The sequence below is a fragment of the Budorcas taxicolor genome, chromosome 21 (genome assembly GCF_023091745.1).
Source record: "Budorcas taxicolor isolate Tak-1 chromosome 21, Takin1.1, whole genome shotgun sequence".
Lineage (NCBI taxonomy): Eukaryota > Metazoa > Chordata > Mammalia > Artiodactyla > Bovidae > Budorcas > Budorcas taxicolor.
In genome coordinates, this window is record NC_068930.1 from 24,462,355 (window position 1) to 24,486,709 (window position 24,355).

At 43.3% G+C, this 24,355-nt stretch overlaps 2 protein-coding genes and 1 non-coding gene across 3 annotated transcripts in view; 2 read left to right on the forward strand and 1 right to left on the reverse strand.

Annotated features, from left to right (window-relative positions):
• Positions 1 to 24,355, forward strand: part of GDPGP1 (GDP-D-glucose phosphorylase 1) — a 198,690-nt gene that overhangs the window by 49,825 nt on the left and 124,510 nt on the right. The window lies entirely within an intron of this gene.
• On the forward strand, positions 2,916 to 22,800 carry PRC1 (protein regulator of cytokinesis 1). The gene is made up of 15 exons (XM_052659907.1): positions 2,916 to 3,015; positions 8,494 to 8,626; positions 8,982 to 9,104; positions 10,654 to 10,887; positions 11,486 to 11,656; positions 12,111 to 12,260; positions 13,142 to 13,289; positions 14,079 to 14,215; positions 16,436 to 16,531; positions 17,642 to 17,788; positions 18,007 to 18,117; positions 19,287 to 19,397; positions 20,459 to 20,635; positions 20,961 to 21,002; positions 22,697 to 22,800. Exons 1-15 carry the CDS (start codon positions 3,005 to 3,007, stop codon positions 22,766 to 22,768), a joined length of 1,863 nt encoding a protein of 620 aa, XP_052515867.1. The 5' UTR covers positions 2,916 to 3,004; the 3' UTR covers positions 22,769 to 22,800.
• TRNAG-CCC (transfer RNA glycine (anticodon CCC)) lies at positions 12,636 to 12,708 on the reverse strand. Its single transcript has one exon. It is a non-coding gene; the product is annotated as a tRNA-Gly (tRNA).

Sequence of the window (24,355 nt, forward strand, 5' to 3'; positions counted from 1 at the left end):
CTAACCACCATCTGTTAGTGGTTGTCTTCTAACTTGATCTCACTGTTAATCCCCTTTTCCTTCTTGTAAGGCTTCCATGACAGTTTTGTCCTCCTGCGTCTCCTAGGCTGTATTTCCATCTCCTTTGTTTCCTCTGTCTGTGGCTCCTCCTTTGTTGCCATCTCCTTCTCTGTCTTTTGTTGTTATCCGCTTGCCCATCCCAAGCTTTTGTCTCACTGCTGAACTTCACGCTGTTATTTCCAACATGACCATTCCACGGGCAGTTGAAATTCAGCACGTCTAAAATAAACTCTCAAACTGAACTTCATGTCTCCACGTGGGGCCCCTACATCTGCCTCTCTTCCTGTGTTTCCCTAATTGACATTCTCATCATCTGCCCTAGTTTTGTTCATGCAAGAAATTATATCCTTGACCTTAGATTTTTTTTTTTTTCCTTTTTATCCACCACATTCAGCTGGTCCCCCTACCCATTATTTCTAAATGCTTCTAGTTCATTTCTCTTCACCATCCCCATGGCAGATGTACTTGTTTTGGCCCGGGCTTTTTGCAAAACTGTCCCTTCCATTTGCTTTGCCTCCAGTCTGTTCCCCAATCCACAGTGCTGCCACTTCTTAAAAGAAAGATCCAGGGATTTCCCTGGTAGTCCAGTGGTTAAGAGTCTGCCCTGCAATGCAGGGGATACAGGTTCGATCCTTGGTCAGGGAACCAAGATCCTACATACCTCAGAGCAACTAAATGCACATAACGAGTTATGCCAAATGAAAGATCCTGTGTCTGTCAACTGAAACCCAACGCAGCCAAATAAATATTAAGGAAAAAAAAGAAGACCCAAATCTGTGTTGTTAGGTCATCAAAAGTATTCTTTCCACAGGAAAATGACACTGCTGTGTTGAAATTCCAAGGAAAATGCATACCTCAAGTATCTAGCTAGAAGCTTGACAGTGTTACACCAAACTAGTGTGCAAGATCAAAGACACTGCTGACAGGACTGTTAGTTTGTAAAAAGAATTACACAGTCAGAAAAACATCCTATGGCCAAAGGAATAAATGGTGGCAGTGCACTGCACTTAAATTCTAGAACAGTACAGTTCACTAGGACTATAATATGATCCTTTTGTATACATACATTTCAAAGTGTTTTACATGCTGAATATATGCCCTGAATTATCTTCCAACGGTTCTATGACTTTGTTAGCTTCAGAACTACAGTGTAAAGCACATGATAGCAAAATTGTCTTATCTCGGGAAACTTACAACCCTGGCCACCTGTCTGAAGATCAGTTTTTGATGCTTTCTGGAAAACTCTCAACTTGATCAACAAAGAGAGCAAGAAATTTTAAAAAGTGGTGCCTGTAAGCCACATAGTGGTGCAAATGTTTGGCACACTGCTAACAAGTTAAAGGATGTTGAAAACAACAGTGAAGTTCTTCTGAAAGTGAAAAAACACACTGTCATGAGGGTTAAGCAAACCAGCATCCTTTACTTTTCTTTCATGGAAAAGGCAAATGAGAATTCACCGACACTACTGTTGGCCAATAAACATGGGGAAAATGTGCAATTTCCGTTATTAGCAAGCAAGCAACTATTCTTATCAAGCAAAGAAATGTCACAAGGACAGCAGTACTCCATGCTGCTGAGGGTAAGGAAGGTATTCTTCCAGCAAGGATGCCTTGGTGGTGAGGGCAAATTAATAAATACAACCTGTCTGGAGAGGGAGCATAAAGTAATTACACTAACCCTAAGAAAGAATGAAAGATGCCGAGACAGGTATGAAAACATTTGTACAAATGACACCTAAATATTCATCAACTGTAAAAGAGTTGAATTATGAACCTACACGACCATATATTACACAACCATGAAAAAGTGATACGTAAGCATTAAGTGCTTCCCTGGTGGCTCAGATGGTGAGCCTGCAATGGCGGGAGAACTGGGTTCAATCCCTGAGCTGGGAATATCCCCTGGAGGAGGACATGGCAACCCACTACAGTATTCTTGCCTGGAGAATCCCTACAGACAGAGGAGCCACAGGTCCATGTGGTAGCAAAGAGTCGGACACACTCAAGTGAGCACAGCACACAGCTGCAAGCAACTTTGTGGAGTTTTGAGTCTTTAATTTTTCACAGGACAATTATATAAACCCATGTAGTTTTTTTTTTTTTTAACCCATGTAGTTTTAAAGAAAACCACGATCCAGGTAATCTCATTTATTTACCAATCGTTACCTGGGAAGTCACAAACCTTGTGGAGATACTTCCTTCTATAGAACGGTGGTGTTTACCTAGCAGGATGGCTGGGCTTCCCAGCTGGTTGAGTGGTAACGGATCCGCCTGCCAATGCTGGAGAGGCAGGTTGGATCCCATGAACAGAGAAGCCTGGCAGGCCACAGTCCATTGGGGTCGCAGAGTCGTACACTACTTAGCGACTAAACAACAAAAGTAGGATGGTTGGGAAGATTAAATGAGATCACCAGAAAAGCACCGGCCGGTGAGCAAGGTCCAACGTCCCTCCCTGTCCCCTTTAGGTCCTGCTTTCTTCTATCTGGGGAAACGGCCACCAAAGCTCTGTCTCCAGGACTGCTGCCTGAAAGAGCGAGGGAAACATATTAAGGCGCCAGGCTTTTCTGTGACTCCTGCTCCTGTCACCCCGCCGGCCGAGGGCGGCAAGGCGTTTTAAACGCACCAAGCCAGGGAGACCGGGAGACTCAGCGGTCTCTAGGCTGAGACGCGCACTTTGAAAACCGCGCCCAGCGCGCAGGCCCCCGCCCCAAACCGCGGCGCGCTGGTGGGCGGGGAGAGGGCGGGGCTTCTAGAGGAGCGACGGGACGGGGCACCAATCGTGGGGCTTTTATCGCCTCCGGTTAGGTTTGAAATTCTGCCGAGACCTAACGGCTCGCGCAGCTGCGAGCTGGAGGGACGCCGCTGGTGCTTGCCGGAGGTTGCTGCGATCCGCCCGCGTGGAGAAGGTCGGGGGCCTCGACGCCCGCCCGCTTGGAGCGTCCGTCATGAGGAGAAGGTGCATGTTTGTGGGGGGCGTCGAGGGGACGCGGGAGGGAGCGACTCCCCTTCTGGGTGTGGGGCGGTGCGGGGTCCTAGGGGCCGCCCTCCACCCGGGGTCGGGGCGCCCTGTCAGCCGCGCCCGAGTGAGGCCGGGAGCGGCCGGGCTCCGCTGGGAAGCTGTGAGCCGGCGCGAGGGCTGCGGGCCGCTGGCGGCGGGGAGGCCAGACCTGACGCGCCCTTTCCCCGGCGGCCTCCGGCCCCCGCAGGTCCAGCCGCCCTTAGCGGTGCTGATCCAGGTGCCCGGGATCAGCGGCGGGGTGGGGAGGCCGGTCGGGCCAGCGGCGCCGCGGGTGCGGGGCGGTCGGAGCTGGAGTCCGGGAGCCCCACCCTCTCCACACACCTAGCGTCTCAGGTGCTGCTTATTGGCACCGACGGCTTGTTTTATGTATGTCCTGAGTTTTTTGTGGTCAGGGTTTCAATAAAGCGGTCAAGTTTTAAATTTAGCGTTGCATTTCAGTGTCTCAGGGTTGCAGTGTTAATACTTTACTCGAATTGGAAACATAGCTTGGTTTTCTTGCAAGTTCAGAAACTCCCAATTAAGGAATACTTGTCCGGTCGTTTTAGCAACTTTTCAGGCATTGCGGGAGAAGGGGGGTGGGGTGGGGGGGAAGGGGTGTCCGAATTGAAATTGCGACCGGACTCATCACTCCGCCTCTTACCGGCCTTGTAACTTTGGGCAATGATGTTGAATGTCAGTTTGCTAAGTCGCTTCAGTCGTGTCCGACTCTGTGCGACCGCATAGACGGCAGCCCACCAGGCTCCCCCGTCTCTGGGATTCTCCAGGCAAGAACACTGGAGTGGGTTGCCATTTCCTTCTCCAATGCATGAAAGTGAAAAGTGAAAGTGAAGTCGCTCAGTCGTGTCCGACTCTTCGCGACCCCCAGGACTGCAGCCTGCCAGGCTCCTCAGTCCATGGGATTTTCCAGGCAAGAGTACTGGAGTGGGGCGCCATTGCCTTCTCATCACTAAAATGAAAACAATGCCAGTGCTTGGATTTTTGTGTTAAAAGTGATACAGATGTTAACCTTATTTTCTGACAGTAGTGAATGAAGCATTGTGATAATTCATTATTAAATAATTTGTAGTTATTGGTCAAACTGGTTAATGTATGGCTTTGGAAGGTTCTTCCTTCCATGGTTAATGATTCTGACGGTTCTTTTTAAATGCTTGTCCTTGGGAGAATAGGAATGGAGTACAAATCACTGGTACCACTGGAAAACAGATGTTGGGTGTCAGGTTGTGGATGACAAATAACTTTTTAAAAGAGAGCACAGTAAAGCTGCTGTGTGTTTCAGCTAATGACACATTCTGCTGCTGCTACTGCCAAGTCGCTTCAGTGGATTGCCATGGCCTTCTCTGAATGACATTCTGAAGACTGGTAGAATTTTAAATGACATTTTACACAAGACTCTTACTCCCAAGTCCATTAGCAGTTTTTGGATTGTTCAGGCATATACTGCTTTCAAGAAAGTGAATGATGGGGAAGGAAAAGTTATCAATTAACTTTGGTTTCCAGCCTGACAGATCTAACAACTGGAATTACTAAGCTAACAAAACCAGACTTTCAGGTAATCTGGTTTCAAGTATTCATATTTAAAGAAGACTATGAGAAATATGCCTGAAAAATATGGTTATCAGAATGGTCACTGAATTAACTATTGGCTTGATTTCTGAAGCAGGTTGTACAGAGGAGCTTAACAAGCTTTTTTAGAGGGCTATTTAGAAAAAAAATAGGATGGTAGATCAGTGGAATGCTGCCAGAAGGTAGGAAATCATTTAAAGGGCCATTTAGTATATCTTCTGGGCTAGTGACTTAAGAGTCTCCAGACTGGAAAAATCGGCCCCTTTCAACCTCTGTATTCTTGAATGGTATTCTGGTAGGCACCCTCAGTTTTTCAAATGATGTAGTATAAGAAAAAAATCTCAAATTTACACCTTTTCAGGAATTACCTGAAACCAATTAGCAAGGCAGTACATAATTGTACCATGGTAATTTTTTTTTTTACATTTTTTATGCTTTTAGTTTCCTTTAAAGTTTTATTGAAATACAATTGATTTACAATGTTGTGTTAATTTCTGCTGTATAGCAAAGTGATTCAGTTATACATATATTCTTTTCCACTATGGTTTATTCCCAGGGTATTGAATATAGTTTTGTGTGCTATACCGTTTGAATCTGCTAATCCCAATCTTCCAATCCTTCCTTCCCCCTTGGCAACTGCAAATACGTTCTCTGTATCTTTGAGTCTGTCGTGTGTCGTATTTTAGACTCTTGATAGCATGTGGTATTTGTCTATCTTTCTGATTTACTTCACTTATGATAATCTCTAGGTCCATTTGTGTTGCTGCAAATGGCATTATTTTCTTTTTTATGGTGGACTAATATTCCATTGTGTGTGTATATATATACACCACACCTTCTTTATCCATTCATCTGTTGATGGACATTTAGATTGTTTCCCGCTATTGTAAATAGCAGTGCTGTGAACACTAGGGGTGCATGTATCTTCAAGTTATAGTTTGGTCTGGGTATGTGCCCAGGAGTAGAACTGCTGGATCATATGGCAACTCCATTTTTTTTTTTTTTTTTGAGGAACCTCCAAACTGTTTTCCATAGAGGCAGCACCAACTTACACTCCCTCCAGTAGTGTAGGAGGGTTCTCTTCACACCTTCTCCAGCATTTGTTGTTTGTAGACTTTTAATGATGGCTGTTCTGACCAGTTATGAGGTGGTACCTCATTATGGTTTTGATTTGCATTTCTCTACTAATTAGTGATGCTGAGAATCTTTTCATGGGCCCATTGGCCATCTGTATGTCTTCTTTGGGTAAATGTCTATTAACGTCTTCTGTGCATTTTTTGATTGGGTTGTTTCTCTTTTTTATTGTTGTATGAGCTGTTGGTGTATTTTGGAGATTAAGCCCTTGTCTGTCACATCATTTGCAAATATTTTCTCCCCATTCTGTAGGTTTTCTTTTCATTTTTTTATTAATTAATTTTTGGCTGTGCTGGGTCTTTGTGGCTGTTTCTCTAGTTGCGTTGTACACGGTGCCTGGACTTCGCATTGCAGTGTCTTCTCTTGTTGCAGAGCACAGGCTCTAGAGCATGGGCTCAGTGGTGGTGCGCACGGGCTTAGTTGCCCTAGGCATGTGGAATCTTCCCAGAGCAGGAATCGAACCCATGTCCCCTGCGTTGGTAGGCAGATTAACCACTGGACCACCAAGGAAGTCCCAGTAAATTCTTTTAAACACTCTTCATTATGTGTGTATTGATATTGCCATCTGGTATAGGCAACTAGTATCTGTGCAAAAGTTTTTCTGCAACTAGGACAGGAAACCTTTACATTGGAATTTCTTGGCTAGAAAAATGTCTTAGAAATAAGTATATTAAAACTATGGAGAAACTGATGTTCATGGCGATGTAGGCTGGTGATTCAGAACCCCTGAATATGCTGTAACAGAGAGGGGACCAGTGAGAGCCTCTAGCCTCATTTCTTGCACAGAAGAGCTTCAGTGACTTGTTCCAGGCCTCCTGGCTGACTGGTAGCAAAGCACATCCAGAGTTTAACTTTAACAGATACTGCCAACAGTCTCAAGATGGTGTACTAATTCACTCCAACCAGTAGCGTGTGAAAGTTCTGGCTTTTCTATATACTCATCAACACTGATCAGGGGTTAATATCCAAAATATACAAAGAATATATACAACTCAACATTAAGAAAACAAACACCCTTACTAAAAATGGGTAGAGGATCTGAATAGACATTTTTCCAAGGAAGACATACAGATGATCAACGGGCACATGAAAAGATGCTTAACATCACTAATCAAAAGGGAAATGCAGATCAGAACCACAATGAGATAATCACCTCACAACTGTCAGAATGGCTTTTATTAAATATAACAGATAACATGAATTGGCGAGGATACTGGGAAAAGGGAACCCTTGTGCACTGTTGGTGGGGATGTAAATTGGAGTAGCCACTATGGAAAATAGTTGGCAATCCCTCAAAAAATTAAATATAGAACTGTCAGAGCCTTCCCTGGCCATCCAGTGGTTAAGAATCTGCCTTGCAATTCAGGGGATATGGGTTTGATTTCTGGTCAGGGAACTGAGATCCCATATGCCACAACGAAAAGATCCTGCAGGCAACAATGAAGATCCCACAGCAACAAAGACCCAGTGCAGCCAAACTAAAAAAAAGAAGAATACAAACTTCCAGTTTCAAAATAAATGAGTTACAGGTATGAAATGGATAGTGTGCAGAATGTAGCCAAGAACTAGGTAATATCTTGTATGGTGACCTATTGTAGCTAGACTTATTCTGGTGATCAGTTTGAAATGTATAGAAATATGTTCACTAATATTCACTGTGTTCTCTAGCAGGAATTAACATAGTGTTATAGGTCAATTATATTTCAGAAACAAGCAAATTCAGAGAAAAAGAGATTAGTTTTAGCTTACCAGAGTCTGGGGGTAGGGGGAAGGAAGAATTGGATGAGGGCAGTCAGAAGGTTATAAGTCAGGGTTTTAAAAAATTTGTATTTAATCAATGTATTTTTGGCTTTGTTGGGTCTTCGCTGCTACGTGGGCTTCCTCTAGTTGCTGTGAGCGGGGCCACTCTCTGGTCGCAGCGCGCAGGCTTCTCACTGCAGTGGCTTCTCTGTTGCGAAGCGCTCAGGAGTTGTGGTGCACAGACTCAGTTGCCCATGGCCTGTGGCAGGGACCAAACCTGTGTCCCCTGTATTGGCAATCAGAGTTTTAACCACAGAAGTCCAGATAAATCAGTATTAAGATAAGTAATAGGGATATAATGTACATGATCAATATAATTGGCACCACTGTATGTTATTTATGAAAGTTGTTTAAGAGTAATACTGAGTTCTAGTCATAAGAAAAATAATTTTAAAATTTAATATTTTACCTATATGAAATGATGTTTACTAAACTTATTGTGATAACACTTCATGATGTATGTAAATCAAGTCATTGTGCTGTATACCTTAAACTTATACAGTGCTATATATTAATTATAGCTTAATAAAACTGGAAGGGAAAAAGATGAATAACAGATTTGCAATAAACTTCCAGCTGTTTTATAGGAGCTGACATTTTTTCTGTTTTTCCGTAATATACTGCCATAGATAGAATCATTGATTGAAGTCCAGATTCTGAGTATTATTCAAAAGATTGAATTTACACAGTGTAAGATTGAATTTCTACAATGTAACATGATACTGGATTTTGCTTTGCCAGGGTTGTGGTGTTTGTGGGGGGAAGGATAGGGGAGTAGTTAAAGATGAATTAAGTTGAATGCTTGTTTCCAATTTTTTTAGCCTTGAGCCCACTGAGAGACTAGTTTTAGTTTCTGTAAATACAGTTTTTAGACTGGAGGCAGTGGCTCATGTAGCTGGCTTCTCTTTTGCTTTTTAGTGAGGTGCTGGCAGAGGAGTCCATAGTATGTCTCCAGAAAGCCCTGAATCACCTTCGGGAAATATGGGAATTGATTGGCATTCCAGAGGACCAGCGGTTACAAAGAACTGAGGTTGTAAAGAAGCACATCAAGGTGAGTTTAGTAGCACTGGCCTCTTTGCAGTGGGACCAGGGGTAAGGATGTTGGTGTCTCATCTAAAATAGAATATAGAAGTGACGCTAGGATGTCACAGGCTCCTCCCAGTTTTGTTTGCATGTTTGTTTTGGCCAAACCATGGGGATCCTAGTTCCCAGACCAAGGATTGAACCTGGGTCCTCTGCACCGGGAGTGTGGAGTCTTAACCACTGGACCGCCAGGGAAGTCCTGTTTTTTTTTAAAGTCCTTTCTTAAAAGTTTGAAACTGTGAGGTTTTTGGTGTTATTTGTTGTTGTTTGACGCTAATGGGGGAGAACCCAGGACTTTTACAGGACTGTTTTCTCTCTCATAGGACCTCTTGGATATGATGATTGCTGAAGAGGAAAGCCTGAAGGAAAGACTCATCAAAAGCATAGCCGTCTGTCAAAAAGAGCTGAACACTCTGTGCAGCGAGTTAAATGTCGAGCCTTTTCATGTATGTGGCAGGGTGTCAGGGGATCCTGTTTGGGTCTGAGATTGAGGGAAGAACTTTGATTTGGAGCTCCAGGTGGAAAGTTTCCTTGTAGGGCTAATACTGGACATGAGAAACGGGTGGAACATGTTGCCTAGTTACTTGGTTCCAGCAAAGCTATTTTTTCACTTATATAAATAAGTTGCCCTGTTGAGAGGTGAAACACCTAAGTGTTGCAATGTTTTAATCAAAAACAAATTTCCTATTCCTATCAATTTGTAGGACATAAAAAATTTTTTAACTCTGAGCTTAGTTAAAAGAGGAATAGATGATATAATTCCATTCTTTCTGTGAAAGAAAATGAAAAGAGCTACTTAAGAAACAAAAGTGATGAGTGATATAAGGGAAAGTTACCCCCCAAACCTGCCTTTGTGGATTTTTTCATACTTGAAAGCTGCACACCACTGAACCAGCCAGAGTAGCCACATGAGAAGAAATGTTTCCATAGTAGGAATATCAGGAGAGTGAGGTCAAACCCAAGGATGCTCATCTGTGTTTCTTGCTGCAAGTTTGCTGTCCCGTGCTCCAGCACGAGTCAGACATGAACGCAGACACCAGCAAGCATGACATGAACGACAAAGAGACCCCAAAACATAGCCCTGGTTAGAACCAGTAAAAACAGTGTTGGGATCATAAAAATGAAGACAGTGAGGGTTGGGAAGGTAACTAGAATAGAGGTGGGTGCAGGGACAGCACACAGGGGGCTGATGTGGCGCCAGTAAGGTCTCAGGCCCCTCTCCCTGTTACAGAAAGAACTGCCTGGGGTTCTAGATGGAGGCAGCCTTGGAGGAGGACACTGTTTAAAGAGTTAAGGATAATTAATATCTTGTAGCCATGAGCAATCAGGCAGACTCGGACATCAACACAAATGGCATAAATATCATTGATTTTGAACAGAGATTCCTTTTTTTAAAATTTTTAATTGAAGGATAATTGCCTTACAGAATTTTGTTGTTTTTTGAGATTCCTTCTTTAAGTCTTTTTTTAAAAAACTTTTGATATGAAATTGGAAGAGAAGTTAGGTATTCAGTAGTACATCTCCCTTAAATTATATGACAGTTCCTAGTTTAATGTTGAATAAAATTTATAGGACATATAACTGCCACTTTTTTCTTCTGCTTATCAGGAGTAGAGCAAGGAGTACAAAATGGATTTTTATTGGTTAAGTGATAACCTTCAATTATTGGGATGGTTAAGTGATGTTCTTAGGATTATTGGGATAAACATTTAGTTAGGAGCTAAATAACCATAGCTAACTCAAAGCAAGTTTTTCAACCATTTTTACCTCTGATAAAATTGCCCTGGCACCTTTCCTTACTGGGGAACCTTGTTATGGGGCCCTCTCTGTGCCATATTCTGTTAGGTTAGGTTATATTCTGTTAGGTTAACAAATAAGTTAACTTATTTGTAAGTTTAACTAAGTCTGTCATCCTAGTCTTTTTTTTCCATCATCTTTCTCCTCCTTTGAAGAAATCCACTTGGCACTTTAACAGTGGTACATTGTCTCCTACAGGAAGAAGGAGAGACAACCATCTTGCAACTAGAAAAGGATTTGCGCACTCAGGTGGAACTGAGGAGAAAACAGAAAAAGGAAAGAAAACAAGAACTGAAAATCCTTCAAGAACAAGATCAAGAACTGTGTGAAATTCTTTGCATGCCCCATTATGAAATTGACAGCACCTCAGTTCCCAGTTTAGAAGAGCTGAACCAGTTTAGACAACACGTGGCAACTCTGAGGGAAACAAAGGTATGCTAACATTGGTGTTTTTGTTCAGTTTGCCAAGTAGCGTGTGACTCTTTGTGACCCCATGGACTGCAGCACACCAGGCTTCCCTGTCCTGCACTATCTCCTGCAGTTTGTTCAAATTCGTGTTCACTGAGTCAGTGATGCTGTCTAACCATCTCATCCTCTGTCACCCCCTTCTCCTCCTGCCTTCAATTTTTCCCAGCATCAGGGTCTTTTCCAATGAATCGGCTCTTTGCATCAAGTGGCCAAAATATTGGGAGCTTCAGTTTCAGCATCAGTCCTTCCAATGAATATTCAGGACTGATTTCCTTTAGAATTGACTAGTTTGATCTCCTTGCAGTCCCAAGAGTCTGCTCCAGCACCACAGTGTAAAAGCATCAATTCTTCGGTACTCGTCCTTCTTTATAGTCCAACTCTCATACCTGTACATGACTACTGGACAGACCGTAGCTTTGACTATATGGACCTTTGTCAACAAAGTGATGTCTTTGTTTTTTAACATTCTGTCTAGGTTTGTCATAGCTTTATGTCAACATTCATATGTCCTAAAAGTCATTTGACTTTCCTCCAGGTATCTTATAATCACCTTCTTTCATAGGCATCTAGGCGTGAGGAGTTTGTTAACATAAAGAGACAGATCATACTGTGTATGGAGGAATTAGAGCACACGCCAGACACAAGCTTTGAAAGAGACGTGGTGTGTGAAGATGAAGAAGCCTTCTGTTTATCTCTGGAAAATATTGCAACACTACAGAAGTTGCTCCGGCAGGTAATGTCACTCAGATTATGGCCTGGGATCTCCACAGTATCCAGCAGATTGGGAAAAAAAAACGTGCAGTTTTTTCCTTTAAGATAAAGATAGTATTGTGTGAAATACAACCTTTAATTTTTTTTTTAAACAAAAACCTTAATTTATATGTAGTTCTAAGAATATGAAATACAGGATTTGGGTGGAAAACTAAGTTATTTGAATTAGTTTAGTGTTTAACTGAAAAAAAAATTTTTTTTTAGTTTAAATTTAAATCCTTATTTTGGAGATCTGACACCCTACTACCATAATAGCAGCCTTATAGTTTGTTTTCAGAATTCATGAAAACACAGCTCTTCACAGTCTTGTGAAAGTGCTTCTCCGTGCGGTAAAGATGTATCTTTGTAGGAAGCCAGAGGGCCAGCTTTCTCTCTGCTGCTCTCATTGCTGTAACCCCTGGCTTTCCTTGCTACAGCTGGAAGTGCGAAAATCACAAAATGAAGCAGTGTGTGAGGGGCTGCGTGCTCAGATACGAGAGCTCTGGGATAGGTTGCAAATACCTGCAGAAGAAAGAGAAGCTGTGGCCACGGTTATGACTGGGTCAAAGGCCAAGGTCCGGAAAGCGGTAAGGAACCCTAAGGGCACTGAGTCAGCTTTTTGGTGTCAAGTGTGATATCTCTGAGGCTTCCCTAGTGGCTCAGTGGTAAAGAATCCACCTGCCAGTGCAGGAGATGTGGGTTCAATCCCTGGGTCAGGAAGATCCCCTGGAATAGGAAGTGGCAACCCAGTCTGGTATTCTTGCCTGGGAAATCCCACGGACAGAGGGGCCTGGCGGGCTACATAGTCCATGGGGTCCCGAAGAGTGGCAGGCAGCTGAGCGTGAGCACACACTGGTGTCTTCACCAGCTTCTGCCTTGCATGAACCTGTTTTTTTCTTTCTTTCTTGTTTTAATATTTATTTATTTGGCTGCATCAGGTCTTAGTTGCATGCGGAATCTAGTTCCCTGACCAGGGATTGAACCTGGGCCCCCTGCATTGGGAGTACAGAGTCTTAGCCACTAGACCACCAAGGAAATCCTGAGTGAGCCTGTTTTTAAGACAAGCATCAGAAAAGGGTGGCAGTAGCCTGATCATCTGTTATTTTGTGTGTATGTTTCTTACATTTCTGGCTCCTAGGATATCATTGTTATAGAGTGTTGACTTGCCACTGTGGTTTTGTGTTGTAATTTTATTAAAACGGGCTTTCCTTGTGGCTTAGCTGGTAAATAATCTGCCTACAATGTGGGAGACCTGGGTTCTATCCCTGGGTTGGGAAGATCCCCTGGAAAAGGGAAAGGCTACCCACTCCAGTATTCTGGCCTGGAGAATTCTATGGACTATAGTCCATGGGGTCACAAAGAGTTGGACACAACTGAGCAACTTTCACTTCACTTTATTAAAAACGGGGAAAATATTTTGCAAATTTACATAAATATGAAGCACTTTTAACAGGTCTTTTTGTTTCAGCTGCAATTAGAAGTGGATCGGTTGGAAGAACTTAAAATGCAAAACATGAAGAAAGTGATTGAGGCAATCCGAGTGGAGGTGGCTCAGTACTGGGACAAGTGTTTTTACAGCCAGGAGCAGAGGCAGGCTTTCGCTGCTTACTACTCTGGTTCGTACAGAAGTGTCACTCTTCATGCGGCTGCTCACTTGTGTTTTACAAGTGCAGACATTCACTGGGAAGTATTTCCTCTGGAACAGAGGCATAAATTTCCAAGCCATTCAGCATAAATTGCCGTTCCTGTTCAAATAAGCATTTGCAAATGCTATTGGGAAATGAGGGATCTCTGAAGCAGTATAACTCTGTGGCCTGTGGGTGTGAAGCTCAGGTTTATCAGGTGCTTACTCTGTGCTGCCAGGTGCAATGCCAGACTCTTAACAGGATTACCTCACTTAATACTCAGGTTAAGGGATGAGGAAGGACACTGAGGCACATAAATGTTGCACAACTTAACCCAGACACACACAGCAGGTCAATGGCAGAGCCCACTTTTGAGCCCAGGAGTATGCCCCCAAGGGCCCAGTGGAATTCTGGTCTGAACTGAATATAAAGATGCTGCTGTCTTTACTGAATTCCACATTTCTGGACATTTTCTGTGACTCAGCCCTCTATTGGGCAGCATGAAAAGAAAGAATATGAAAGAAACCTAAGACAAGGCAAAAGATGACAGAAGTTTTGAGAATCTTAGTCATATTATTCTACGCCTTGATCAGTCTCCAGTCCTACCAGGCTGATGGTGACAAACCTGGCTCTTATTATCTACAGCACACAATTACTCGTGTATCACTTTTACTCTAAGGGAGAAAAATCTGCTTCCATTTTAGGGGGATGAGGGGTTAGTAAATTGGGATACTAAACACTGGAGGGATTTCTTAAAACTACTGGGCCTGTATCTTGCAGAGGACTACACAGAAAATCTGCTCCAGCTCCATGATGCCGAGATCGTGCGGTTAAGAAACTACTATGAGGTTCACAAAGAACTCTTTGAAGGTGTCCAGAAGTGGGAAGAGAGCTGGAGGCTTTTCTTAGAGTTTGAGGTACTACTCTAGTTTTTCTGTTTTCCTTAGAGTACAGTGTGGTGTTAAGAAAACATCCTCTGCGTGGAGTCAGAGCCTGTTTCCTTTGCTGTTTACCAGGTTTTATCATTACATCTATAAGTTACTGCTAACCCATCTGTATTTGTCAAGCTTAGAAACATGTAAGAGAAAAACCCCAAATTAATTCCTTCAATAAGGCTGAAGTTTCTTGCATAAAGGAAGTCTAGAGGTAGGCAGTGTAAGGCAGGTATGGCCATTCCATAGTCAGTGGGGTCCCAGGCTTCTCCAGTTCATAGCTCCTCCACCACTAAGGGGTGAGTCTAAGCTCAGGTCCACGGTGGTTCTGGAGCTCCCACCACAGCGTTTCACACAGCATGTGAAGGCGGGAGCACAAAAGGCACTGCCCACCCCCACCCCCCCACCCGAGATCCTTTCCCAGGCTCTCTTCATAGCACCTCCACTTAAATGCCACACCAGCTATGGGTGAGGCTGGGAGAACTGCTGCCGTAGATAAATCCAAGGTCTGTTTCTAAGGAAGGAGAGAAGAGTGGATGTAGGGGCAGATAACTAACATTCTGTACTGTTCAAACTTTTGCTATTATCTTAGAAAATTGCCTGTTTATTGGGGCACATTTGTGTATTCTGTATTCCTTTTGTTCTGATAGACTTAGCACGAATAGGTTCCCTTAGAGCATTTTAGAGTTCAGAGCTGGGATCAGGTTGAGGCAAGTGAGGCACCTTGGGCATAAAATTCATGAGATTTATTCTTAGGTCCATACCAGTCCTGTTAGAGCTGGAACAGCCCTTTAGCAAATCCGGAGTTTAACTCCAAGTTTACAGGCAGGAAACTGGGACTCAGAAGAAGAGAAAACTGCGTGAGATCTCACAGCTGTTTAAAAGCAAGTGTTCGAGGCCTCCATGCCTCCTTACTTCTGGTAGAAAGCAAGGAGGAGGAGAGTGAAAGTCAGTAAAGAGCTCAACCATAGAAAAGAATGATATTTTGCCACTGGCAACAACTTGGATGGATCTATAGGGTATTATGCTTAGTGAAATAACTCAGAGAAAAGACAACTACTGTAAGACACCACTCATATGTGGAATCTAGAAAATAAACTAATACATATAATATAACAAAAAATCGGACTCACAGACATAGAAACAAACTAATGGTTACCAGTGGGGAGGGGGAAACTGGGAGTATACCGGCTAGGGGATTAAGAAGTACAACTACTATGTATGAAATAGCTAAGCCACTGGGATACATTGTACAGCATGGAACACTGTAGAGAATAGCCAATATTTCATAGTAACTATAAATGGAGTATGACCTTTAAAAATTGTGAATCACTGTGTTGTGCACCTGAAACCTATATAATATTGTAAATCAACTATAATTTTAAAATATATATATATAAAGCTAATAAAGAACCAAATATGCAACCCTTGTTTACATGCCAATGTTTAAGGAAAAATAAAAAACTAATTACCATTCCTTTTAGATATGCTTATAGAAAGTTAATAATCAAACAGCCTGGAAAGGAAACAGGATTTATCAGTTTGGCTCCCAAACTGTCAAGACAATTTCTAAACATTTTTGATTATCTGCCCTGTTTTTAAGTGTATTCACCTAATTTGTATTTATAAATTATAAACTTACATTACTATTCTGATATAATGTAGAATGTAACTAAAAACAGTAAAGTTAAAAAGAATAAGAAGCCTAACATTTTATCCATTTTTTGTCCATTTTGTGAGGGTTAATTTAATAAAAATCACACGATCTGTAAACCCTTTCACTGAGCACATTTAAGCTGTGTTGTTTTAATACAGTGGGAGTGGGCAAGTTGGGGAGTCACCAGCAAGCCCTCTGAGTGTAGACCTCCTGCTTGTCCCCCTGCACCCCCCATTTCCCTTTGGTGGCCTCTGAACCAAGGAAAGGAGCCAGTGACATTGTGCAGTAAATATGAAAGTCTGTCTTACTTTTTAGATGGAAAAGGAAACAGTAGTTTTTCTGCACCCCAGTGTATGACCTTGCATCTCCCTGGGAGTAGTCATACCCCACTCCCTGCCTTAGAAAGTCACCGTGTCTCACTACTCAGAGTGGGTGGAGATGAAAACTCTGAAGTCTCCTTACAAATATGCATCCATTTATGAGAGCATGGATTCTAGCAGAAGTGACTGACTGACAGGCATTTACTAATTAAAATGTGTTTTTCACAGAGAAAAGCTTCAGATCCAAGTCGATTTACAAATCGTGGAGGAAATCTTCTAAAAGAGGAAAAGCAGAGAGCCAAGCTCCAAAAAACACTCCCTAAGGTAATACTGTTGCTCCGAGTGTTTGGTGCATGACTACAAAATATCTCACTTTTTGTATATCCCTTGCTTTGAATCATTTTGCTCCCAAACTGTATTCTCTTCCAAAGGTTAGGCAAGGATAGTAAGTACTTGCTGGGTCTGCCTAGTATCAAGTATTCCTTGATAACTGAATATCAAGTTTTATTATGTTTTCAGGACTGCCACAACAGAGTAGCAGAGACTGGGTGGCTTAAACAGCAGAAATTCATTTTCTCAGTCCTGGAGGCTAGAAGTCTGAGATCAAGGTGTCAGCAGGGCTGGTTTCTTCCGAGGCTTCTTTCCTGCCTCCACACAGTTTATCTTCTCCCTGTATCTCCACACCGTCCTCCTACTGTATGTGTGTGTGTTTAAATTTTCTTAAGTTGGATTAGGACTCGCCCTTAGGACCTCATTTTAACTTAATTACATCTGTGTTCAAATAAAGTCACATTCTGAGGTACTGGGGATTAGGATATCAGCATATGAATTTGGCAGGGGGCACCATTGATCCCATAACACAAGGTGACCTTTTGAGAAAGTGCTTTGGACTTCATTAGTATTCTCTATTTTAATAATAATAGTTAACATTTATTGAATTAAGTGCCAGATACTATCTTAGAGTGCTTTCCATTTAGTAATTCACTTAATCCTCACAACATCCTTAAGAGGTTGGTATTATTATTTCCGTTTTTACAGATGAGCAAACGGAGGGACTAAGCACTTAAGCACCTTGCCCACCTCTTCAGAGCCCGTAAGGGGTGGATCCCAGGCTGCAGCCCAGCCAGTGCTGCTCTGTGAACACTGCCTGCTTAATGTTGCAGCTTCCCCCGGTGCTGCCTCCAGCTTCCGCCACCAGAACTTTAGTGGTCAGGCTCGGGGTTCTCACTTTTTCCCGCCTTCAAGTATATTATGGATGAACCATGCCAGACTGATTTCTGGCCACTCCGGCCTATTTCCCATATGGGTCCAGCTACCTGAAGTCAGGCTACTGATACTCTGAGGGGGTAGGAGGCGTTCTTTGGGAGAATCATTTCTTTTAGGTTTCACACCAAAGATTTGATGTAATTAACATGTCCTTGTTTCTGGTCTCAGTTGGAAGAGGAGTTGAAAGCAAGGATTGAAATGTGGGAACGGGAGCATTCAAAGGCATTTGTGGTGAATGGGCAGAAATTCATGGAGTACGTAACAGAACAGTGGGAGATGCACCGATTGGAGAAAGAGAGAGCCAAGCAGGAACGAGTAAGTAAACCCAGCTTGGGAAGTGGGGCAGAGCAATGAGGGAGCGGCCCATAGTCTCTGCCAGGGCTCTCGGTTGGCTAGAGAAGTCGCAGCTCCCGGCAGCTCTTTTTAGCTCTGGGTGTAGACACTTGCATTGTATTTCTGGCCCTTCCTCTGCCCCCATCCCAGAGCTGTTCTCTTTCTGGGATTTATCACTCTTGCCCCTGACTTTCACATAGCAACTAAAGAACAAGAAGCAGACAGAGACAGAGATGCTCTACGGCAGTACTCCGCGAACACCCAACAAGCGCCGAGGACCGACACCCAGCACTCCAGGCAAAGTGCGCAAGGTAATGCGGAGCTGCCTGAACTGCTGGGCTTTGATGTGTGTCAGATGTTGAGTCCCGGATTAAACGCGGGGTGCCGGCAGCTGCCAACATTCTATAATGATGAAAACCTTCAGAGGTTCATTCTGTGATTCCGACAAGTGACCATGGCGCTGTGTTCCTTCCTTCCCTCCGTTTTTTTTTTAAACCTTTTCTTTTGATAAATGGAGTGCTATTTTCCTCTTCGCTCCTCAACTCATACTTTATAACATATAAAATGTTTTTTAAAAATCACCTATAGTGTATAACTCCAGAAGCACCAATGAGAATATTTGGTGTTTTTCCTGCTTTTATAAAAAGCTTTTAAAAATAGTGTATTTTCATAAAATAGAGATCACATATATAATTTTGATTTCTGCTTTTTCAGAGAATTAAACTTTCTTTAAATATGCTCATTATTAGCTGATATATTCTGTTTTTTTGACATTCTGTCATTTATTAAACTAGTTCCCTATTGTTTGATATTAGGTACTTAATTTTTTATTAGAAAAATAATGTGATGAAAATTTTAGAACATGTTATAAATTTTTACCCATCACACCCAAAGTTTCCTTTTGCCCTTTTATATACTCTTTGCTTTCTTTACCCATCCCCCCCAGCTCCTGGCAACTATAGCTTTGTTCGCTCTGTTACTATTGATTAGTTTGCATTTTCTAACATTTTATAGAAATAGAATCATACAGTGTGTATACTTCTGTGTCTGATTTTTTTCATCTGTGTTATGTCAGTAGGTTACTCTTTTTATTGTTAAATAGTATTCTACTGGATGTATATACCACGATTTGCTTATCTAGTTGCCTGTGTTGATGGATATTTAGCTTATTTCTAGTTTTCTGGCTACTACAAATAAAGCTGCTGTAAATATTTATGTGTAAGTCTTTGTATGGATATATGCTTTCATTTCTCTTGGGTAAATACCCAAGAGTGACATGGCTGGGTCTTAGGATAGTTGCCTGTTTAACTTTTCGAAACAAAATGGTTGTCCCATTTTACAATTCCACCTGCTGGATGGAACACTGAACACTTTTCTAGACTGCTTCCCTGCTCACAGGAGGACTGCTCACTCCTCTGTAATATAAGGATGGGTTACTCAGCACCTTGTCTCACGTCAGTAATCCTGTCTCTCGTTCTAGCTGAACACTACCACCATGTCCAATGCTACGGCCAACAGCAGCATTCGGCCTGTCTTTTCGGGGACAGTCTACCGCTCTCCTGTGTCTCGACTTCCACCTTCTGGCAGCAAGGTCAGTATGCTCTGTGTACAAGCACATCTGCAACACCAGCCCGGCCTATGCACTCCAGGGTCTGTTAGGAGGCAGAGACACTGAATACTGTCCTCTGGACTGAGAAGGAGCTTTGAGACCGAAAAACAAAGCAGGTCGCTTCATCAAGTGCAATTATGAAGTTTACTGTGGGTAATTTACATACAGGCAGGATCCAGCAGACAGTGACCCAGAGGCATTTGCACCTGCACTCAAGCACCGAAAGGGGTAGAGAGGGACTTAAAGGGGCCAAAGCTTAAAATGTAGAAACATCTAGGAGCAGCGCGTCGGTACTGATAGGCACTGTGCAGTTTTCCTTCTCCCAGGGTCTCGAGACCACCACACCTGCCTCAGCGAAAGGCATTCTGCAGTTTTCGTATCAGGTGAAGGTCAGACTTGATAGGGACTTTGTCTGGCTTGGGCACATTCCTATGTGTAGATTGAAGGTCAGTCATGCAGGACGGGGAGAGGGTGGGACTGCAGGCCTAAGGTGGAGCTGACAAAAAGGAGTCAGTGTGGTTCAGCCACACAAGGGCCCGCCCACCTGTTCGTTTCTAAGGTCCTTGCATCTGGTTATCATCGAGATGCTGAGAGTTAGCAGATGGAAGCTAACTAGTCTCTCAAAGACTAAATGAGAGAAGAGGAGAGAATGGTCATCCTGAGCCCTGTCTAGTGTTGTGGAAGCACTGGGATGGCTGGGAAACCGAAGTCTCCATAGGCTCAGTTGAAAGCCTGGTCTTCAGTGCTCCTGTGTGAGGCCTCTGCATGTGGGTTCCAGCCCAGTGACACTGGATGACTAGGTGCAGACAGGAACTCTCACCCCAGGAGAGGGGTGAGGAGTGTGTGCTAAAATGTGTTCAGTCTTTCAAGTATTCTACAGACTATGCTCAAGATAAGGGTTCTGCAGATCATTAAGAATTTATATGTGTTAAACCAGAAGAATAGGATTACAGACACATGAATAAAGACGGTGTCAGCCTTTGATAACGTGTGTATGTGTAGTCATTATAAGGGTGATACATTGAAGGATCTTTTCTCTACAGCCAGTCATCACTTCCACCTGTTCGGGGAAAAAAACACCCCGTGCCGTCAAGCATGGAACCAACAAGGAGAACCTGGAGCTCAATGGCAGCATCCTCAGCGGTGGGTACCCTGACTCGGCCCCCCCACGGCGCAACTTCAGCATTAATTCTGTTGCCAGCACCTATTCTGAGTTTGCGGTAATTCACCTTTTCTAATATCTACCAGTCCATGGGGAGCACACAGTTGGGGCAGAGACGGTATCTCCCCAGGGGCACCCAGGCTGTTAGTTCGGATGGATCTTTGGAGGCTGAGAATCCCTTTCCTGACATGACCATGGCATGAGGTGGGGGTGGTTTAAGGGTGGTATACAGGAAGAAAGATGGCAGCAGCAACCAGACATTTAACCTGGATCCTTCTGCTTAAGAAATACCATTCCCTGGCTGCAGGAGGTAACCTTTTTAATCACTGCCCTGGTGCTCTCTTGGTGGAGTCTTGGTAATTGTCTTAATTCTTTGTTCTTAGAAGGATCCGTCCCTCTCTGACAGCTCCACTGTTGGGCTTCAGGTCTGTATGGCAACCCCTGCATGTCCCATGTCCCTTTTCCAAGCTGATCTGTCATCTGCTGGCTTCATTCCCATGTGGGCACAGGGCTGCACTAACCAATAATCTCAAGTCTACTATCATAAGACTTCTTTTTTTTAACAAAGGAAGCAGGAATCCCTAATACAGATTTCAAAAATAGTAAATATCTGGCTTAAGTTCCCAATAGACTAACTAAACAGACTAACCTGCCGATTAACTTGTTCAGACTTGGATTCTCAGCCCCATCTAAAGTTAGGCAAAGTTTTTTTATCCTGTTATTTCACAACAGAGAATTTCCACCCTCCCCAGTTGTGACATTAAGGGCCTCCAGTGTGCTAAAAAGGAGAGGCCCTATCACGTGGGGAGGGGAGCCCCAGCTGTGTGCTGCCTATCAGGTTTTTGGCCTGTGTGCTGATTATTTCCTGGAGTATATGTCTGACTAACCCCTCGGAGCTGCACTGCCAACTTTCTGTCTGCTCTGGGCTAGCCCATGCTCATTTCTCTGCCTTTGCCTATTTCTACCACGTTGAGCTGCTAAAGAACACAGGAGGCACTGGAAGAAAGTTGTTTTTTCCCCACAATGCTCTTCAGCTCCTAGTAACCTACTTCACATTTACCGACACTTAACTGCAGTGCCCTCTCCTTAGTGAGCCCTGAGTATCTAACTATTGAGAGGCGAGGCCGTCCTTCACCATTGTGGGGGATATTGAGTGACAGCCTAGGGCATCAATTGTCTTTCTGCAGTAACGAAGAATGTGACAGCTGCCCAAGGCTACAGCTCATTTTGAGCTCTGAAGCTCGCTTTATATTCTTTTACTTTTGTCAAGTTACTTTTTTTTAAAGAGTTGTTTTATTATTATTTTGGCTATGCTGTGTGGCATGTAGGACCTTAGTTCCCCAACCAGGGACTGAACCTCAAGCTGTCTTAAGCACTGATCTACCAGAGAAGTCCCTATCAAGTACTTGACTGTTGTGGTTCTACCTACAGAAGTGAGTACTTGCCACTGTGGTTAGCTGACTGTGGGCCACAAAGTCCAGCTTTCTCTTTCCTGTTTGCTCAGCCAGCCCCGCTTCATCCACTCGGTGCTTACACGTATCTGTATCTGTCTTTGGCTCAGTCAGGAAGGCTCCCCTGGTTTGGGCTGTTGTGACTGTGGGCTCCACCAGGCAGCACTGAATCCAGGAGACTAACCTCCACTAACACCTGTCCTTTCTCACTGGCTTTGTCTCACATGCTTTGTTTTCTGCTTCGGTACCATGTGCTCCAGCACGAGATGAAATCACCAGCAGGTTAACAGGCCCTCAGCCCCAGGGATTGGTAGATATACACTCTGGCCCGATGTTTCATAAAGAGCTCAAAAGACCAAAGTTTGTTGCCTATCTAGCTTGACAACTCAGAGTACTTGGTGAAGTCTAAGGGATTTCTCTTCTGTGAGGTTTTAACAAAATGGACTGGCTGAGGAAAGCGATCAAGGCGCATATACGCACCTGCTTAATCTGTGACTAAGCATTCCCTTCCCTTGGATTCCTAACAGCCTGTGCTGGGCTAGGGCCCACTGTCTTAGAGAAACGCCCTCAGAGGGCCGTGTGCTGACATTCACTCGTGCTTATTTACCAGGGCAGGGCATGCATGAGAGGGGTCAGTCCTGCCATTGATGTTGTTTATTTTTCAACAGCGCGAACTTTCAAAGGCTTCCAAATCTGATGCTGCTTCCCGAATCCTCAATTCAACCAACATCCAGTCCTGAGAAGCCCTGATCAGTCACCCCTCTGAAGTTTTCTGGCCTAATTATACAGGGTGGCTTTAATGTTTCTTCAGTTTAGATGCTTGAAAGCCTGGACACGTTCCATTACCATGAGTCTCACTTAGAGAAGTGAATGAGTTATAGCTGAAAGTATCATAAGCTTAGTGCGTCCTCAGACATTTGGTTTTGACTCAAGAAATACATTAAAACTTAGTTCATAGCAATAAGTGTAAATTTTAGCATATGGAACTTAATTTCTTTTCCTGCCCCATAACTGTACTTGCTGAAGTATGATCAAGGGCTTGTTATATTTCACCTTTGAGTAGGAAAATGACTGTGTCCATCCTTGGGGTATGGGACATGAAGCAGTTTTTTTGTCTGTACACTTATAATTAGCAATTAACATCTTTTTTGTTTAGGGATGTCCAATTAATGCTACAGCTTCAATAGCTTTGTTCTCACCTAAAGGCCTGTCCCCACCACACAGGACAGCCTTCCTCCTGATGAAGATGTCTGTGTGTCAGAAGTTTTGATGGCCTGACTCACTGCCAAAGAGGTGACAGGGAGGCTGGGAGCACCTTTGTTCAGTCGTGTAGTTTTGTCATGTGGGGCGATGCTGTGGGTCGGGGGTGGTGTATGAACACACGTGCTTGTCTGAACTTCTGGGCCCAGTTCCCCCATCCCTGCGCCCCTGTGCCTGAGTCCCTCCACCCTCTGCACTTGGTAGACAAGTAGGGAGGCTGCTTGGTGGGTTGGGCCGTTCCTGTTCCTGTCGTGGAGACCTGGAACTTTGCACATGTCAGTACTGGGGAGTTGTTCCTGCCATAGCGTCCACGATGAGGCTCCTCCTTTACCTACCCTATCGATCACTACTGTGTTCCCTGAAACACTATTTATTTTCCCTCTGCCTGTACCCCTACTACTGTCAGCACAGTAAAATGGTTCTTGGAAGCTTACTGGTGTGGATTTGGTCTGTTAGTCATGCGTATACATGTACTGATTTTAAAATATATTCTTAAATTAAAATGTATACTTATATTTCAGAAACATATCATAGTGGTGTTTTCATTGTTTCCCAATAATTTTTGGTTGGTTTTTGTCTGAAAAACGACTAAAAGAACATGCAAGAAATTTTTAGTCAGGATCATGATTTTTGAGTGTTTCTAAATTAAGAACATCTCTTGTCCTGAGAAAAAGTTTCCTGAGAGAAATAAAAAGCCTAACTCCCAAGTTTTCATTGCTAGTCTCTGTGTACAGCTGTGTTTTCTTTTGGGTAAATACCTAGGAGTGAAATGGCTGGATCTTACATATGGTAGATGTATGTTTAACTTTTTAAGAAACTGCCAGTCTGATTTCCCAAGTGGTTGGCTTATTTCACATTCTCATGATGTATTAAGGTGCCAGTTTCTTCACATCTTCTGCGACACTTGGTATGGTCTTTATGATTTTAGCCATTTTAGTAGCTGTGAAATGGTATCTCAGTGTGGTTGTAATGTGCATTTTCCTAATGATGGTGTTTAACTTTCTTTTTTAATTCTGTTTAACATCTTTTTTAACATGCTTCTCTGTGATCATTCTTCTCTGGTGAAG